The sequence below is a fragment of the Molothrus ater genome, chromosome 1, assembly GCF_012460135.2.
Source record: "Molothrus ater isolate BHLD 08-10-18 breed brown headed cowbird chromosome 1, BPBGC_Mater_1.1, whole genome shotgun sequence".
NCBI lineage: Eukaryota > Metazoa > Chordata > Aves > Passeriformes > Icteridae > Molothrus > Molothrus ater.
In genome coordinates this window covers 7,017,832-7,038,282 of record NC_050478.2, presented here as the reverse complement: position 1 = coordinate 7,038,282, position 20,451 = coordinate 7,017,832, and the positions used below count along the sequence as shown (strand labels likewise).

The 20,451-nt window shown below is 38.9% G+C and overlaps 1 protein-coding gene across 1 annotated transcript in view; it reads left to right on the top strand.

The window, feature by feature from the left end:
- Positions 1-20,451, top strand: part of KMT2C (lysine methyltransferase 2C) — a 189,246-nt gene that overhangs the window by 133,572 nt on the left and 35,223 nt on the right. Inside the window, exons 23-34 of the mRNA XM_054514634.1 lie at positions 490-702; positions 3,462-3,590; positions 4,799-4,918; positions 7,316-7,446; positions 9,049-9,235; positions 14,463-14,567; positions 16,109-16,246; positions 16,432-16,464; positions 16,547-16,666; positions 18,576-18,714; positions 18,972-19,186; positions 19,299-19,372. Coding sequence (XP_054370609.1) covers positions 490-702; positions 3,462-3,590; positions 4,799-4,918; positions 7,316-7,446; positions 9,049-9,235; positions 14,463-14,567; positions 16,109-16,246; positions 16,432-16,464; positions 16,547-16,666; positions 18,576-18,714; positions 18,972-19,186; positions 19,299-19,372 — 1,604 coding nt within the window. The remainder of the gene's footprint in view (positions 1-489; positions 703-3,461; positions 3,591-4,798; positions 4,919-7,315; positions 7,447-9,048; positions 9,236-14,462; positions 14,568-16,108; positions 16,247-16,431; positions 16,465-16,546; positions 16,667-18,575; positions 18,715-18,971; positions 19,187-19,298; positions 19,373-20,451) is intronic.

Genomic DNA, 20,451 nt, shown 5'->3' with positions numbered 1-20,451 from the left:
TTTTTGTCTGCCTATGAAATAGGGCTGATAACTTCTCTGAGTTACCAGGAGTTCTTGGAGATTTAAGGTTATTAATAAGATGAAGGTAAAGTGCTGAGGGCTGGATGGGGGCCTTGGCTGACAATCATCAAGGACCCAAAGTATGACTTGCACAGTTTTCTGTGGGTGCCAGTAATACAGAAATACCCTGCAAGGCACCAATTTCCATAATCAAATTGTTCTTTCTAATGAGTCCTTGATATAAGTTGTTTCATAGCAATGTAATGGATTATTGCTGGATTTGACATCGGACTCTAAATCATAAAGCTGTAATTGTAATATGTAAGACAGTGTCTGATATCTCTGGTTTATTTATTCCAATTTCTTCACTCATGGGTCAGCTCCATACTTGTGGATTATTAACTCTTGTAAGTGCTATTCCTAAAAAATCAAAGACTTGTAAATTAAAAGAGTTTTATATTGCTGTTATGATTCATTCAACTTTTATAGACCCACCGAAGACATACACCCAGGATGGAGTCTGCTTGACAGAATCCGGCATGTCTCAGTTACAGAGCCTCACTGTTACAGTACCGAGAAGAAAACGGACGAAACCAAAGCTTAAACTGAAGATTATAAATCAGAACAGTGTGGCTGTGCTTCAGACACCCCCAGATGCCCAGTCAGAGCACTCAAGAGATGGGGAGATGGATGACAGTAGAGGTAGCAGTCTACTTTTGGCATGTCTTGTAGCTTGGAGTGTTGCAGTACCTGTGTGTATTGCAAATATCCCTGGGAGTTTTTATTACACTGATACTCCTGTGTTCTGTACAGAATGTTTTATGGAAATTTCTTGAACAGTAGTCACAGCTCATTGTTGTCCATTTCAGGAATTTTCCTTGTTGTTCTGTTTATGGGTCATCCATCCTGTAGGAAACTCACCTTTCTAGGGCTGCCAGCACTGGAAATAGCAGATGATTTTTTGTCTAATCTTTGGGTTACCTGTGGAAAACATTGCACACTGACAGAGTATAGGTGTACTCAAATTCACTGCAAACTGAAAGTGTTGGCTCAGCAAAGCAACATCTGTATCACTGAGAGGCTGGTACTAAAATCAAGTGGGAAAGTGGAGTAGTTCTTTGCTGAGAATATTTCTCTTTTCTGAAAGGAAAGTCAGTGATCTGGGCTAAAATCAAGTGGGAAAGTGGAGTAGTTCTTTGCTGAGAGTATTTCTCTTTTCTGAAAGAAGTAAGGCAAGAGTCAGTGATCTGGGCTAACACTTGCATGGTGCAGCTCTGTTGTCCATGCCATGGTCTGCCTGTTCATGCTGAGGAGGGTGATGGCACAGTAGGTGTTAATCCATGGCCTGGGACAAGGCTCCTTCCAGTGGCAGGTGAGAAAGTCATTGCCTTGGTCATGTAGGTGTCTCTGGAGAGGAAATGAGGCACACAGGCACCCCCACCTCCCCACAATTCTGTTACTGCAGCACTGCCTTGTTAATCAGGTTAAATGTCATAAGAAGCTGGGTAGTTTAGCCATCAGTGAAGTTTCAGTGTTAGCTTATTGATAGAAGTATTATTCCTGTTGTTTAATGAGCACTTTCTTACCTTCTGTTGTTGACTAGAACTATTCTTTACTAAAAATAGCTTCCTTTTATTTCTTTATAACCTTTTAAACAGTTTGTTTTTCTTTCATGTCTTTCAGTATTCACAGGGTTTGGTACATCATCCTAGCATAATATGGACTCTGAAATTTCATCTCGTATTTTCATATTCTCCATCAATTGGATTTTTGACAGCAAAAAATGCTTTTGAATTTGGAGGCAGCTAGTCACTTCCCTTGTTCTCTTTCAGTGGTTAATAATCTTTATTTTTAAAAATGTGTGCCTGTTTTCTATGTGACTTTTTCTGACTTCTTTATCTGCTTGTTGGCTTCTATAAGTGGTAGGTCTTTACAAGTAGATAACAGGATATATAGGTGTGATACCAGGGTATGAAAGGGAGAGCCAGAGCATCCACAACTTCAATTTCAGTTCTATTCACCTTTTGTTGCCTTTTTGAGAGATAAAGCACATTGATGTGTGTGATGGTAACAGCACAGTCAGTACATGGGAGATAGGTTGGATTTCCTTGAAGCTCTGGGTGTGTAGGGCTCTACTCTGGAGAGAAGGGATCAGTGTCTATCTCCAAACATCTGGAATTTTTGTATGTGCATCAGCATGAATAAGGCTGTGCCATGGCTTTGATTGGAGTAACGCAGTGTAGTAACACCAGGGAAAAGGAAAAGACCCTTATTTTGACTACTGATGTTCCAGGTGGAAAAAAGGAGGCTTGATCTGGGAAAAGTGAGCTCATGGAATTTCGTTACCATCTTGTCTGTAGGCTTGCATCAGGTTCAGATTTCATTGGGTCTTCGACATTTTAGAGTCCACTTGAAAGCTGAGCTTGCTTTGGGAGCTTCAGCTTGGTGGCCTTTGCCATCCACTGGCCTTGTTGGTAGAACCCAGTGAGGTCTTTATCAGCTGGAAAGTCTGGGCCATGACCTAGGCTCTGGAAGAGTGAGGGTTGCAGTTCTGCTACAGCAAAAGTAGGGTGAAAGAATCCAGCTCTGTTATAACAGTATTTCTCCCTCTTAAAATTGCATGGGGTTTTACTCCATCTAGAATTATACACCTGTATCCAAAGCAGAACATGAGAATTCCAGTATCTTTTCAGGGGTGAGAGCATATTTAACATTTCAGAAGGTTTATGATTAAATGAAGATGCAAGGTCTTTTTGGGGATATCAAGAAGAATTCGTTCCCTCTCTCTTCAACACCAAAGGCTTTTTAATGTCAACATACTTTACATCTGTTTCTCCCCTGCTTTCCTACAGAATATAAACTCTAACTTTGAATTATAGTCTTCATCTTCAAGGCTGAGTAATTCCTTTGGGCTGAATTTTGTATTATATAAATCAAATTCCTCTTCATAGATCAGTCTGCTTTCAGTCAGTCACACAGCTTCAAGTCATGAGCCCGCTACACTAGAAGTCATTACACTTTACCTTCCAAGTGCAGGCTGCAGTTTTTGAGTGTCTTCTCAATAGAAAAAAAGCCCTGTCAAAGAAAACTGAGGAGGACAGTGAAGAAAAGGAAGTATCTATTGGTAAATTGGATCCATATTCCTTGATGTATTAGTTAGAGAGTGTCAGACACTTAGAACAAGCCTCTCCAAAGGAGGTACCAAAAACTTTCTCTGATTTACGTGTACTAATTACAGCATTGATTTGCTGGTTTTGTCTAAACATCATCTCATAGGAAATGTGTGTATAGATAGGAATGGGTTTTCCAAAAATGTCCAGGGATTATGATTATTTGTCACCCTTTTGAAAAATCTGTCATTCTCAGCCAGTTTCTCATAAAACAGTCAGATGTGGAAATTTTGTAAAAAATAATTTCCTTTGGCTTTTCCAGTTAAAGTTACCATTGCTTCTTTCCTGCAGAAGGTGACCTTATGGATTGTGATGGAAAATCAGATTCCAGCCCAGAACGGGAAGCTGTGGATGATGATACCAAAGTGGCTGAAGGAGCTGATGGGATTAAAAAAAGGAAGCGAAAACCTTACAGACCTGGTAGGATAGAGTAACTTAGATCATTGTGTGTCCATTGCTCATTTTTTTCTGTATAATTACAAAAAAAAAAAATTAGAAAACACTATGCAATTCTGAAGTATTCTACTGCTTATTGTTGACTGTAGATTTTTTTCCCCTATTCTGTTTAAAGTTTTCTTTTATCTTCTTTGCCAAAACACTTTTCCAAAGGTTGCTGGTCAGCAGTGCTCTTGTTCTTAGTGTGCTTCTCAATTACTTGTAGTAGTTCAGATCTGTGCCTTATTGATTCTTAACTTGATAGGAAATTGTGCTGTATTTCTATAATTGTTGAAGGAGAGTTTTTTCTATGTGTATATTTATGGCAATATCTGAACTTCAGACAACTTTTTGCAGTTATTTTATGTGTTTTCTGAAACATTTTAAAAGAGTAGTTTACCAGGTATTTGCAGATTACTTCTGACAGGTGAATTTTAATGAATTCAGTTACTGGATGAATTAATTTATTTTAATTTCTTTGTGCAGTTGACTTTTAATTATCCTGACTGAATTAATTAACTGTCTGTCTTGGGTGCACAAACAGTTGAGCTGTATCCACGTAGAATACATCCATTACTTGTCCATTAGTTTTCTGCAGCCAACAATTCCCCTGGAAAATGAAACAGATCTGTATCTGATACATTTAGATACATACACACCAACTGCAAAGATCAGGAACTCTGCAGTCAGTCTCTAATGAAGGATTCAGGAGTTCCAGGCCACTATGATGTTGATTAAGTATCTTTTTATTTGGGGTATGTCCTTCTCTGGTAGCATCATTTGGCGAGGTGGGCTCTCTAGAGCTATTTGCAGAGGATTTTTTGTGGTCCTTTGAGGTTCTTTAATAGGTTTCATTTGGTAGATTGACAGCTAATTCCAGCAACTCCTCAGTTTGCCCCAAGGGAGGGGAAAACCAACACCTGAATGTTGCCAGGTTTGGTGATTTGAACTTCTTGTGGATGTTCCAGAGTCCTGAAATTCTGATCATTTTTCATTACATGTGTACCCAGTGAGACATAAAAATTCAGAAATGTCTCGTAAAATTTGAAATGAAAACTCATCAAGTATCTCAGATTCATTCCTAGACATCTAGATGCAGCAGTCTCCTTGACCTGCAGAGTAATCTTGGCTCTCATTTGTACTATGAAACACAGTTTTTATTCAATCCATTGAATTTATACTTCCTTGTTCAGGTATTGGTGGATTTATGGTACGTCAGAGAAGTCGTACGGGGCAGGGGAAGACAAAAAGATCTCTGTCCAGGAAAGATTCTTCTGGATCTGTTTCTGAACAGTTGCCTGGCAGAGATGAAGGTAAGTGCAGAATTTGGTGTTAACTGTTTGTTCAAAAGCAGTACAGCTCAGCAACATGTATGTTTGTCATGATGGCTTTATGAATTCCACTGAAAATACCCATTCCTGCAGAGCTATAATTTCAACAGAGCCCATGATGTACAAAGAAACTGAAATAATGAATTGCAGGCTGCTGTAGAGATAAATAGAATTATTATTACTATTATTATTATGTTAGAATTAGAGCAATCCTCTTTCTCCAGATGTAGCCCTGGTCCAGGGGTGTCTTCTGGACCATCAGTTTTAATACTCAGCAGTGTTTCATATTCCATGAGTGTGTCTAATCAATTTTTATAAATCTGTTCATGCTCTAGGAAATCCTTTATTAGAGAGTTTAGTGATATGTTATTGTTGTATGAAAAAATCATTCCTTTTTATTTTAAGCCAGATATCAGATATCTGAGAGATTCATAAGCTGTCCTCGTGTTTAATGTTATGAAAGATTATTTTTTAAAAATCATTCATTCTAGAAATATTTTCTAGTTGTATATCATATTTCCCCATCAGTGTTGCCTTTTCCAGGGCTGAAGAATCCTTGACTTTGTTGGGTGCCTGTTCCCATGGCAGAGCCATTTTCATGCCTCTGACACTGCAGTGCTCAGTAGATTGGGCACCTAACAAGAAATCAGATTTTATTCATGGGCCTTTTTCTCTTCTTGCTGTGTCTGATTAGACTAAATTATTCCATCCATCTGAAGTTGCTCACACTAATCTAGGGGATGTTGAGGTATCATTCAGGGGAGATGTGGAATGTGTTTCGTTCAGTGCCTGTTCCCTGGTAAGTCAGTAGAAGGAGGCAGCTGCTTCTGAAGGATGGCTGATACCACCCCAGTTAAAGAGCCTGGCCTGAGATTTCTCCTGTCACTCTCTCCTTTCTGTTTAGATATTGTTTTTTTACCTTTTGTAGAGCCAGATCAGTCTCTTGCTGTAGATTTGTACAACGTGGTGGAGACTGGATCTTTGCTACAGCATTGAGGCAGTGTTATTGAAGTCTAACATTCAAGTGTTGGCTGTGCTTGCATTTGTAGAACTACTTCATAAAGCCAATAAACATTTCTTTTATCAGTGCAGCCAGAGATTCTGATTAAGTTCCCAATCTTGATGTAGTGTTTGCTTTCTCTTCAATATTAATGTTACAGCTGTGTTTCTGCTTTGTAAATAGTATTTCAGTGTAGCATGCTGCCTTATTTCAGGTTGTGCTGAAAATCTTGTGCTAGATCTTTTCATTTGCATATGGGTCAGCTCCTTTAAGTGAAACTTTTTTAAAAAAATTGGCTAAAAAGCTAATTCCCCATTCTGGGTAACACTACAATGCATACTGTTAAAAAGGAGTATTCTTAAGCAAGTATTCTTCAGTTGAAAGTTGGAGTTTCTTTTTGTGCTCAGGCACAATTGCTAGTTGAGAAAAATACAAATCATAGCTTGCCAAGAGCCTCCTTCTCAGTGGCCAGTTCTCATTCAGCTTTACCAGGATTTTTTGCACCCTTGTGGCATCCACTCCTTTTCTCTGTAAAGTCTCTCTCTCAGTCAGTGCAGAGGTCAGTGCTGGTGAACCTCATTCCACTCATGGTCCTCTGGATATCCTACAGGAGATCACTGCAGTACAAAGCAAAGCTGATTTTATTACCATGATAATTCAGTTTCTTAAATAACTTGCCAGAGTCCTTAACTTCATGTAATTTGCTTTGCCAAGACAGAAGTAGCAGAACTTGAAAAGTTCTGCATTACCTGCAGTGTTTTTCTTGCTCTGTTGTAATAAAATACTGAATGATTGATGAGCACTGTGTGCTTTTGTGTTTATTAGAAAAAGCAGTGCCACTTTGAAATATGACAGCTGAATAAATGTGCAATTTTTCTTGAAGGGCTTCTTTATAGATTTCTTTTTCTAGGCTGTTCATTATTGATATGATAGTTCTTTCTCAGATTTTTAAAAAAATTAGTTTTTTGCTTCTAATTTGAGAAAAAATAGTGTATGGAATGAAAGGTGGTTAATGTGTAACTCAGCATTGATGACACTGGAGGTACTTCTTCAGTGGAATTGTCTTTTTAAATACCTGGTTGAACAGCACCTATAATTTCTGTCAAATTGGCAAATTCTTAGGTTGCCTGCAGAAGTTAAAGGTCTGTGTGTCCCTGGGAGGTACAGCAGTGTTGTGGCTGGTGCCACATCTGGCATTTCCTGCTGCCAGAGCCTGGGTGGCCAGGGCAGTTCACAGCTGGATAAAAGCTGCTTTGGAATACATCTGGAGGGATGTGCAGTAACCCACACAGCCAGAGGTGGCCAGATGTGCTGCCACTGTACATTTAGAGCAAAATACTGAGTGGTTTATTTACTTGTGCCCTGATGTTCCTTTGTAGGTTGGACAGAGCAGCTGCCAGACACTCCAGTTGAGGAGTCTACCCCAGCTTCTGAAAGTACTGAGAAAATCAAAAAGCGTTACAGGAAAAAGAAAAATAAACTCGAAGAAACCTTTCCTGCCTACTTGCAGGTAAAGCTGGTGGTCTGCTCCTTGTCTTATAAATCTGTTTAAAAGCCTACTCTTCATGTGTTGTTTCATAGTTCATTTAAACCAGTACTGTTTCTTTTCTGGTTCCAAAATGATGATTTAAATGAAATGGGTTTTCTGTGAAGAACATTCATGAGCTTGTACAGGAAGTGTTTATTATGTTAAATCTCCAGGATTCTGGAGAATCCTTCTCAGTGTATTTGGATCTCTCCTTGTCCTGAGATGAGATGGGGTGGAAAATCATTCTTTTGCTGCCACATGATGTTTCCACGTTCAGCCCTGTAGGATGTCTTAGCCTGATCAGGCCACTTCCTCAGCTTCTCATTTTGCTTCTTGAGGATTGTAGAACATGGTTTGATAAGGGAAACTTGTTTCCTACAGTTTTATGGATTTATATGCCCTGCATCTCCCTACCTCAATAGTGTCTGCTCTTCCCTTCCATTGATTTCATGGTGTCCCTGGCATGTAAGAGGCAGCAGTTATGGATAATAACCAGGATATTAATGGTGATTGAGCAACTTTCCTTCCATTAATCAGGTTACAAACTGGCTGGTTTATATATATATATATATATATATATAAATCAATCACTTATTTGGCTTGTTCTTCTTCTCAGCCCCCTTCTTCATAGTGAAGGGAACTTGCCAAAGTTTTAACTTTCATTGTCTTGTAGATGTTCACCAGACTTCATGGCATGAACTGTATTCAGATTGAAAGCAAAAAATTAACAGAGAGGCAGAACATTTTCTCTTTAAAAGATAGTATTTCATAAGTGGGGAAGTGACTTGGAAAGAAAGTACTTAAACAATATTTCCTTTGGAGTAATGAGGACAAATACTTTTAATGCATGTTTTACTCCTTTAATACCAAGAATATTTCTTAGATTCTTTGTTGGCATTACAATAATTGCTACTGAAAAATCTATATTTAGATTTATTTTTAGAACTGTATCCTAAATCAAGATTTTAAAGACAACATGGGAACATGTCCCAACTTGTTATATAATGAATAAAGGTTGGCAAATTACTGAGTATTCAGGCTTAGGTGAGTGATAGCTGTTACATAATATTTTAAAAGCCACTTTTATAATGTAAGTTAAACATCTTCAAGTGTTTTGTTATTGCAGTTAGACATGAGGATGATTTTGTGAAATGCAGTATATGGTGAGTCTCAAAATGGAACCACAATTCTACATCAAGTTGCCCAGTAATGTGCCCCTTCTTCAGCTCTCCTTTTTGTGCAAGGAGAAATATTTTAAATAATAAACAAATTGTGACAGACAATAACACTGTATTGGTATGCTCTCTGTGCTACATATGAGTAAGAAGACTTAAGTTTTTCTGTATAATTTTAAGGCATGAATTTAATCCTAAAACTTTGGTCATGTAGCTTCCTCAGGTAAGTTGTAGCCACTGTAGCACTCCTCACAGCCTGGAATAGATATGGCCATACTGGAGTGTTTGTGAGACTGTGCTTTTATATTCGTAGTAATCCTTGGCTTTTAATTTTAACTTTGTCATTTACTCAAATTTTTCAGTCAATACAGTGTTCTTCCTACATGAAATCATTTTGTCTTCTTTGCAGGAAGCTTTTTTTGGGAAGGACTTACTGGATACCAGTAGACAGAACAAGATGAGCCTGGATAATTTACCTGAAGAGTCACTTCCACTTTCATGTAAAACAAACTTGGCCACCAATTTCCTGGATCCTTCATCTGACCCCCTTCTTAGCTCCACCTCCACTCCAGCTCAGGCAAAACTGGGAGCCCAAGGTATACAAACCTGAACTTAGTGATAACTCAGTAGTTTGATTTTATTGTGATGACTGGGCCTTTTCCACTCTATTTTCTTCTTTCCTCCCACAGTTTATCTGCTGTATTTTTCAGCATTCTATGTATGAACTGTCCTTGTGAGGTTAACTAACACTGATATTTAGTGATATTCTTCTCAAGGGCTCCAGCTGTTTCAGAAAGAGCAGTGGATGACACAACAATTGGCACTTAAGGCAAATCTGCAACATCTTGACTATAATATCCATGGCTATAAAATCCATGAAAATGAACTCTGTGTAGGAAAAAGCATAGAGTTCATTATAGAAGAAAACATAGATACTGTCATTAAAAGATATTTTTAGTAGTTTAGTGAATACTAGTTGGATGAATATCATCCATCTTTACTGTTTTAGATTATTTTAGGTTGCCAGTCCCTTGGAATTTTTCTTTCACCATGTCCTTTCTGAACATGAGTGCCCTTTCCAGGTACAGTTTGTAGCCCCTAGGCAATCTTCTGCTTCTGCTATTGCAGAACCTTACTGAAGGTTCTGCTGAGAGTTTTGCAAATAGCCAGAGGGTTGTAAAGTGCTGCTGAAAAAGCAGCCTCACACAAAAGAGCAATTAAAACCTTACTGTCTACTTGAAATTATTTTTTCTCTGTCATGTAGTAAGTATATGCTGTTAGCTAGAGGTGTCTTTATTTTAAGAAACTGCTGCTTTTTCTTTTGTATATTAATTAATTTATGGCCTGTGTTTCAGCTGATCCCCAAAGTTTTTCCATCCATAGCTGTTTGCACACACTACCACAGTTCCCACTGTCCAGAGAATCATTTGAAGAAAGGTCACCTATTTGTGATTGTTACTCAGTGAAAATCTGCTAAATGAAAAGCAAAAGGCTATATTATAATTAAACATTGATTCTTCTACAGTTGAACTTGTGAGTAATGGAGAATGCAAAAAAGTAACTTCCCTTAAGGTGAAGCTGCTGGAAATGAAATGTTGCATGGTCTGTATTTCCTCAGTTCCAGCACTACAAGAAGATAAGATCACTATGACTTATTTCCACCCTGGCTTTCTTTTGAAGCCAGAGAAATTCAACTTCAGAGGTCTTTGCTGGCCTATCCAACTGCAAGCTTGAAGTCACTAATATGTTCATGTCTTATGGTAGTACAGGGGTTTAGAAATTCATGAAGCTGATGTTAATTTAATGGTCTGTTTTTCCAAAGTCTGAAAATTCTTCATAAAAAAGCAGAGTTGTAAACTTTGTAGTTTCATCTTCTTTTTTATTCAGAAATGAATAATAAAGATGTGGCTATTAATAAATAAATCACCAGTAATGGCTTTAGTGGATAACCTACTGTCCTTTCCATTTGACATGTGAGACACTCAAAGGCTTTCTGGTCATAGCAATGTTCTCAACTCAATTGTCTTTCTCAGTTCTCTTGCAACTGTTCAGAGTTCCAGCCAGAAGAATTGTGTCCAGCTGGAGCTCTTTGGTGTAGTTGGGGCACCAGTGGGTGAAGTCACCTTCCAGTATTGATCAGTTCCAGTGCAGTTGGGAACTCTCTGCCTGTGACTTCTGGGACACAGTGATTTCCACAATAGCATCCCCCTGTGTGAGAGGTTCCCTGGCTAATTGCAGAGCTCCCTTCTGGTTGGAGCTGCAGAGGAGCTGCAGATGAGAGCAGTGTCCCAGGGCACTGTGGTGTTTTCATCATTGCCATACAGACCTGGCTGTGGAGCAGGAACAACATGAACTGTTTGTTCCCTGCACTGGGGGGCTGCAGGACTGTGTTGTCACCAACTGGGATGTTTTCCTACACTGCCACTTCCCACAAGGATTGCTGACTCCTGTGAGAGTCCTTCCTTAATTGCACAGGTCTTTTCCACAAGGAAAATGTTCTTCTCTTGGAAACCCCACTTGGATAATCCCAGGATGAAGGGTTGGGTATGTTTGTTCATCTTCCAGAGAGCTCTTTAACATCTAAAGCAGTGACCCTGCTCTGTTTTCCAGCAGGTACCCAGCACTGCTGGGGAGGGCAGTGATGTTCAGGCTGCTCCTGAGCTGACAGTGCATTTCAGGGACATGCTCTGGGATTTATTCATTCTCACACCTCAGTTAAGGGTAACTGGACCTTTCACTAGCCAGGATTGCAGCGGTGATGGGGATTGGCAGAGCTGGACAGAAGAGGCGTTTGGGAGTCCTTTGTTTACTGTTAATTTCTAGAAACTGTGACTGAAGTGAGCTTTAGGCTCCCAGCCCTGCATTTGTCTGACAGAGAGGTTGCTGGTTTTATTTTCAGTTAGAAAGGTCACCTTTGCTGTTTTTATACATGTGGCACTCTGCATGGGACCAACCCTTAAATCACTTCCCAGTGCTGGAACAGAGTGCAAAGGTTTGCTCACAGGTTCATGGGGGAAGTTGAAGGTGTTGCTTTAGATCTGTTGCATTCTGAGGACTGTCTGCCTCTCTCTTGAGTTTCCTGACCTATGTGTCCCTGATGAAAAAGAAGCCACTTGGTGAGGTGTGTGCTGTGAAGGCTCTGGTAATGTGACCTTTCCTTTAGTTTGAAATAGCTTAAATTCAGTGTATTTTTTCTGGAAGTACTAAAAAAGTCATCTGTTCAAGTGAGGTCTCCAGAGAATGCTAAAGAAATTGTTCCTAGACAAAAGGAGAGGAGTTGTCTCAGTCTCTGGAACTGATTCAGGTGCTGCTGGGACATTTTATGACTAGAAATGTTACTGTGTTATTAAACATCTTGGGATGGCTGCAGCCTTGGGAGAGGCATCTTTATGATTTTAGAACTTCATAAATAAATAAAGAGCTGCATTTGAGGGATCAGGCTCACAAGATAGCATTAGAACTGTACTCTCTTAGAGATCCAGCATTACAAGCAAATTATTTTCCTTTTTACATTGTCTTGGCTTTCATCTCCATTCTGAAAAGAGTCAAATTAATGAGCAGTATTGAGCTGTTTGTTTGGCAGCAGATGTCAACCAGCTATTGATTGTGATCTGAAGCAGCTGACTCAAGTGATTTCGTTGTTTCCAAGATAATATTTAACACACATGGAATTAAAACAAGGAAAAAATAGAAGAAAAAAAGTAAAAACATGCTTTAGATGAGATGTCTTGTGTGAGTTTCATGGATTATAGACTCTATCCCTCTGCTGTCACCAACACTCAAGTCTTTTTATAGACTTAACAAACTCCATTTTGAAAGCAGGATGGTTTTTCCAGCTTATCTCATATGAAGGCCACTGTGGAATCTAATTTCCTTCACTTGTGGAATCCTAATTTTCCTTCAGTTAGAGACCTCAAATTTGAAGCCTGAATTTATTCATGGCCAATTTGTAGCTACAGGTGGTAAACTTTGTATCATTAAATGTTAGATCTTTTCACCTGAGCTCCTCCCAGTTACTTACACAGTATATTTATATTCACACTAGAAGTTGAATTGTTAGGGCTGTGGAGAAAAGCACCATAACATAAAATACTAGAGAAGAATTAAATGCTGCCAGTACAGTCCCAATGCTTCCTTCATGGGCTTTTTTCTCCCTGATGCTTAGTTGCCTTCAAGTTAAGTTGAGGAAAGTTAAAGAAGGGCTAAGATCAATCCATCAGCCAGCTGAAGTTATCACATCACCTTGTGGTGCCTGCTTACAGTGACTTGCATAATTACACCAAAGTGCCAGAAGAAAAAAAGTATCTGAAAAAACCCAAACAAACTAAAAAAACCCCAAAAAAAGAACCCACCAAACACCCAACAACTAGGTTGTGTTGAGAGACCTACATTTAACAGAACTTTTTATCTGGTACACAAATAACTGTGCCTGCAAAGTGGTGTGGCTTTGAGGCACTTGGAGATAGTTTTGCTGGTATCAGTAGGAGCTGTATTTTGTTTATACATTTAAATGGACTGATCTGCACTGGGTTATTAATCCACCTTGTTGAGTGGCAAATATAAAACCTGATTTAATTAGGGTGGTTTCATCTTGTCTGCATTACAAAGGGTTAAAGTGAAGACTAAAAGTAATAAAGTGAGGAAAAACAATTTTCATTTTGACTTGGTAATGGAAGAAGGGAAAAGGGTTGTCTCTGAAAATCAGCAGAAGGCAGTTGTAATTCATTGTTAAACTTAGCAGCTTGGAAAGTAACCTCATGATAGAAGTAAATCCTTGGCACCAGGCTCTGAATTAAGCTGTATATTTTCCTGGGGTAGTTGGATTGTAACAATGGGAAATACATCTGTATTTGTCTGAAATGTGTGTGTTCTTTGGCTTTCTGTTCCCTCTTCTCCTGGCCATATATTTGTTCTCCACATTATATGTTTTGTGATTTGTTTTATTTCTTTTTTTTCTGTTAAATTTATATTTGCCATCTCATCATGTTTTATTGGTCTGGCAGTGATTGCTCATGTAGTCATGACAGTCTGCAGTTTTACTGAAAAATATTTTTCTCAACTTTTGTTTGTCAAACATTTTTTGCAAATGTTGCACATCTGTAATAGTCCAAAGCAACTAGTTAATAAAACCAGATGGGCCATTTGGAGTAATTCCTCTCTAGTGAATTGGAGGTCAAGAAGATAATAGTATCCAGAATTTATTATTTAATATTAAAGAATTTATTGCTAGACCAGGCAAGTTTTTCTTAGATGGCAAACAAACATGACATTTTTGTCTCTGGGTGTTACCACTCCATCAGGTGTTCTTCTGATCTTAAAAGTATCATCTTCAATTTCTATTTATTTACTCTTGCTTCTTACTCTAGTATTTCACTTCCCTATCAGGGTGTGATAACCAGGTGCTTCTGTATTAAGAAAGAGTGGTGGTAAAAGAAGTAACTGATTACCTTTAAAAAAACCCCACTCCTTGTAGATTTACTGTGAGCTGTCCTATATAAAACCCATTTGTTGACTTAAACATTCATGGGCCTTTGTGGCTCAGAGGTTGCAAGTTCAGAGTAGATTTTGGGGTTATTTTTCCCCTGGAATCATCCAGTCTATGTTTCACATGATCACTTCTGAAAAGACTAGACAATGTAAGCACATGCAGGTGGCTCAGTCCTGGCAGGGAGGGGCTGCTGCTCAGCACAGTCTCTGACCCCAGGGACCTGTGCAGTTTGACAGCAGAGGAGACCCTTGGAGCCCATCTGTGTTTGGGGCTGCAGCTCAAGAACATCACCAGAGATGCAGAAATGTTGATTTTGTCCTTTGCACCTTCTACAGGCAGCACCGACGATCCTTTAGCTGATCTTTCTGAGGTCTTGAACACTGATGATGATATTCTTGGAATACTTTCTGATGATTTGGTAAAGTCTGGAGATCATTCAGGTATGTATGTCCATGGGGTCTCTCCCTATTGTTTCCTTTTTTTCCCTCTTTGTTATAGATGTATTTGTTGGACTGTATCTGTAGGTTCTGCTCTAGGTCATTTCAGATACAATTTTCATATCTTAAGAGTACCTTGGTTTGGAATGATTTTGGTTTATTCTACCAAAAAAATGCCCAAACTTGTCAACATTTTGTTTTTACTTGGCTCTTTGCTTTGCTGCTTAAGAGAGGATAAAATGTAGCTGCCGTTGTCTCTCATACCTGCGTAGCTTTTTTCAGCATGCAGCTTTTTCTTTACTTTTTTTTGTTTTCGTGTTGTAATCATCCATTTTATCTGGTTTGGGTCCTGTAGGTCTTGATTTATGCACTTTCCAGGTTGAGAACTCACCCTCCCCATTTGGTAAGAATCTAAACAATGGATGATCCATGGTTAGCAGTAGCCCTCTTTTCCTAGTGGTTTTAGCTGAAAGAACTGCATGTGTAGAAATTGCTTCTCCTTTACTGTGTCACTAATTCATGTTTCATTTTCCACTCTGTGGTGTTTGACTCTAACACGACCTCTGAACTCTGCACTCTGCCTTTAAGAGTCCTGCATCAAGTTTTGCTTATAGCTTTTGAAACCTTCCTTAGTTTTTTGTGTTTCATCATACAGACCCATGCATTTTCTTGCTGCCACTGTAAATATTACTTCCTGTAGTAGTGTGTAGTTTTTATCATAATGGTATATTTTGTAAATGAAAAGCATTTTTATCAATGTGAGTATATAGAAGCATGATTAAAGCAGTCAGTATCCTTTTGTTTTCACTGGATAATGGTTCATCACTTTATGTTAAAGACAGGTTGACAATAAGTAGAATGGCATGTTTTATTATTTTAAATTTGGGGTTATTTGGTAATTATTACAGAAATATATTTTAAATACAAAGGACATGATTCTTTTTTCCCAGATTTTTCTCATTTGAGAGATTTATTGACTTGTTAGGGATGTTAGGAAATTTATGTAGTGAGTTCTGTTTTCTTAGTGCCAATAAATCACTTTGATGTAACCCTTAATAGTGAGGATTTATTTTTGAAAGAGAAACTTCTCTAAGTTGTTTTATATTGGCTGTACCTCAACAGCATTTCAGTAAATATTTTGTGTAATATTTGAAGTGAACCTAAGGTACATGAGGATGAACCATGTTTACTACTGGTGTGATTCTTTTCAAACAGTGAAAAATAGATAAAGTGGAACTATATTCTGAAACCTATACATTTGAAACCATGCTGAACCTAAACTCAGTAGTCTTACTTCCTGTTCTACCAGTTGCATTATATTCAATTAACATTCCTCAAACAATACAATAAACTGGAGGTAAAGAGTGGGAAGGGTTTTTTTACCTTTTCTAATCGGTGTTTTGTTTTGCCTTACCTTTCAAATATTAGAAAGTCCTGGTTTAATTGACAACTGAATTCTAGGGGAAGGAAACAGGGCTTATGCTCTTTATTCAGTACTAAAAAATTTGCTATTTATGTCTAATTTCATATTCTTTCTTCTCCAGCTGGATTGGATATTGGCCCCATCTCTGATGATCCTTCCTCCCTGCCCCAGCCGAATGTCACCCAGAGCTCACGGTCACTGAGTGAAGAGCAGTTAGATGAAATCCTCAGTCCAGAGCTAGACAAAATGGTCACAGATGGTAATTGGTTTTGGTCCTTAATCTTGATCTTCTACAGAACTTACGTAGAAATCATCTTTTCTTTTTTCTTTCCCCCAAATGACACATCTCTGTATTGTAACACACCTATTTGGGCTTGGTTGCACAATTACTTTCATTGCTTGCTCTGATGATTACTTACCTTGTGTTGCCTTTGCTTTGTCCAGGTGCTATTCTTGGCAAACTGTACAAAATCCCAGGTATGTGTTCTGATCCTCCTTGTCTTTTGTGGAGCACAGTTCACAAGCAATGCCAGCAACTCATGCAGAGTGTTTTTTGCAGAGCTGGGAGGGAAGGATGTTGAAGATCTGTTCACAGCTGTGTTGAGTCCAGCAGCCCCACAGCCAGCTCCTCTGCCACAGCCTCCTCCCCCACCACAGCTCATGTCTTTGCACAGCCAAGGTACGTTCCTCTGGTGCTTCTGTGGGCACCAGCCTGGCCAGGAGAGTTGTACACCTTTTAAATGCTGATGTAGAAGCAGGACTCATTGGACACTGTGCAAAATGGTGCAATCTGCCATTGTTAATTTGTGAAATACTATGCTAAACCTGTTCTGAAGGGAGTACGTGATTAACATCCATGTAAATGTTGCTAATAGAAAAGGACAGTTATTTGAGATTTTTCTGACATATTGGTGCTTTTACTTTAGCTGACACTTAGATGGTTTGGAAATTAGTCTGTGATAAAGCATATGTTCTCTTCTGACTTCACTCTTTAATTACTTTTGAGCACCTCCTCAAGGGTAAGGGAAGAGCCTATGTAACACTGATTTACTGAGTTTTAATATCTGTAAGAATGCAGTTTCATGTATTAGCTGGTCCTAATAGAAAGGAGGCTAAACAAATTTAAAATTTATCTTGGAAATTATACTTTATTTTTCTTCATACCTACTAAAATTAGCTTGATTTAGATACAGCATCTTGCTCTTGTACTGAAGGCAAGAGACAGATTGATTTTTTTTTATTGTTATCAGTAGAGCTGTTTTTTTAAGCAGTATGTGGGAATATAATTGAATGTGCTCCTTTTCTCATCAGACATCACCTCCAGGGGGTTTTCCATGAGCTCATGTGAAGAGTGTCCAGTCTTTGATACTGGTACTACAAGAAGGACTATGCAAATTGATTTGACCAGTAAATTAATCATAAGAAAACTGATTCATTCACTAGTTGGATCAGTTTTCATAAAAACAAAATACTTCAAAACCTCTTAGAAAGGAGAGTGTTTTAAGTAAATAATGAGTTGATTTAAAGCAAAAGATAATTTCCCAGATAACTGGGAAACTGCCTGTTTCCCAGTTACTTGAGTACTTGTGGATAGGTCCAGCCTGTGAGCTTTGTAAGATTGTTCAGCTCCTCCCTGGGGGAACTGCCATGATAACAAAGTTTTGGATTTACAGTTTGGTTCTTCCCCAGTGGAATCATCCACAGATAAATGCTTCAGTGGTGGTGCAGCTTGTGTCAAGTTTCAGCAATTTCAGATAAAATGATTGCTCTCTTCTCATAGACATGTGAGCACACAGTGCAGACCAGAGCCCTGACTCCATCCTGTTTGTTTGCCAGGTCTTCACAGTTAATTACTGTGTTTACCAGCACAGTAACAAAACCTTTAGATCAGAAACAGTCTCCTAAAGTGGGAGAATGATACAGTGTCATCCTGCAGATACATCTGATTCCTGAGCTACTTCTGTGCTTTTAAGGAAATACTGGGGCAACAGTTACAATCTCACTTAAGTGGTGGAATCCAAAGGCCAGAGTTAATTCTGTGTAGCAACATCTGCAAATACCATCTGCTGGAATGGAACTGCCTGTGCCACATTTGTAATACTGTAATCAAATAAATAACATTTTCTGCCTTCTTACTGCTAGACTGGACATTTAATTAGAAAATGTTAATGCTCATTTGAGTAGAGTTATCTGTTTCATTGGTTACAAATTAGGGAGTTAGTAGATAATGAGGCTTACTTTGGTACAAAGCTCAGGAGTCTCAGAAGAGGAGATGTTTAATTAGGTGGCTAATGATCATCCTGCAAGGACTGAAATCTGCCTTCTCCATGGCTTGCTGCTTGTGTCTGGGTCAAACAAACATGAAGAACATGAGCTTTTAAGTTTATTACCTCAATATAAAGTGAAGTACCATGGCATAGGATTTTAAACTGATTTAAAATCTTTTCCAAAAAAGTAAGGTCAGCACTGTAAAATTTTAAAGCAATTAGTTTTTAGAGGAGATATTGTTTTCTTAAAGATTCCACCTCTGCCTTAGAAGCATTCACCCTTGAAAACTTAAATGAGTGACTTAATCTGCTTCTTTCCAGGAGAGAATGCATTTCCAAGAGTGCCCCTCATGAATGGTCTGATTGGCCCCAACCCTCATCTCCCTCACACGGCTCTGGCTGCTGGAGGAGGGCTGGGCACCTTCTCTCCCATTACACAGCAGCCATACACTGATGCCAGGTAAGTCCAGATGGAGAATAAAAGGTATTTGGTGTATTTAGCATAAAAAAAAATCTAAGTAGCAAAACCACCTGGAGGATGTTGTTGGTTACTGATAATGTGATATTATTAGTTCTTGACAGCCACCACAAAACCTTGTGTGTTCTTGCAGTGTGTTCATTGCTGAGATAGCAAACAGAATGAGTACTTTGCTAATTGAGGGTAGGTTTGTTGTTTTTATGCAATCTGTAAAACAAATCCCTTTTCTGGTCTGTCAGGGATAAGAATCCAGCCTTCAATCCAATGGTGAATGATCCCAACAGCTCATGGGCACCAGCTGCTCCACCTCTGGAGGGTGAAGGTGATACCATGTCCAATGCTCAAAGAAGCACCCTGAAGTGGGAGAAAGAAGAAGCTTTGGGTGAAATGGCAACTGTAGCACCTGTTCTCTATACAAATATCAACTTCCCCAACCTGAAGGAAGAATTCCCAGGTGAGTGATTTACTGAATCAAGTTGAATATTTTGCAGCAATTGCTGCATCTTGATTTGAAAGTATCTCAAAGTTATCATAGCCTTGTGTATTGACATATTTTTTGTTTGCAGACTGGGCTACAAGAGTGAAGCAAATTGCTAAACTGTGGAGGAAAGCAAGCTCTCAGGAGAGGGCTCCCTATGTGGTAAGAACAATTCCCACCTGCATTTGCATGCTTCCAGCAAACATACATTTCAATTACAAGGTTGTGTTGTTTTGTTCTGTTTTTAATAACTCAAGTTCAAGGTTTAGTGGTAGTTCCCTTACTGCAAGAAGATCTTTTTAATTTAACTTCTAAGTCTGAATATTTCTACCTGTATTCTTTGTTTTTCAGTCTTGGAATAAACTCTATTAGTACTGTGCAATGTAAAGACATCAGCTGAGATGAGAACATTTGTGGCTCTCACTGCCTCTCAGCTACCTTTGATTCATGCCTCAAGTCATTTTTGCTCTGTCTCTTTCTAGGCAGAATCTCACCAGTTTCTTGAGAAGGATAATAACAGCTGATCATGAGATTTCTCTCCCTTTCATCATCCCCTCTCTCTGGGCTATTCTTTTTTCCCTGTTAGAGTTGCTGAAGTCTTTCAGCTATTGAACTAATGATTCCAGAGGTGTCAGTGCTCCCACCTCTGCTTTCCTCATTTACTTCTTCTCCTTGTGTTCTTGCTTTACTGTTCCCTTTCTCTGCTTACTCTCTTGTATTGCTTTGTATGGAGACTCTCCTGATAGCTGGTCCTATACATTTTTCTGGCACCATTTTGTGGGGAGCATGAAGGACTCCATTTTTCTCTCCAAAACCATTCACCTTCTTCACATCTGAGTTAAGTGAACACACAGGTACTTGTAGCAGCTGTCTGGAGTTATATGGTCATTGATTTCACCCTGCAGAACTTCTGCCATTCAGAGGGGGGTGACCCTTAAGCTTTGTTGAAGCCTCTCTTGAGGCCTGTGTGCATCCAAAGCATTATTGATTCTTTTGGACTTTCCAAACAAGTGCTGGCAAATGTACTTTTCTTTAACTTCCATTCTCTCCTGGTTCTCATCTTTGGTTCTTCACAGCAGCAATTGGATTATCACTCTCACTCTACAGGTTTCTGTGGATTTTGCAGTTTTCAGTCTCACAGCCTTCCCCTACCTGCTCTTTTTTCATGTAGTCCCATCAGTAAACAAACTTCATTCCTCTGCATGTTGATCACTCAGAGTATAGCAGTACTACACCATTTT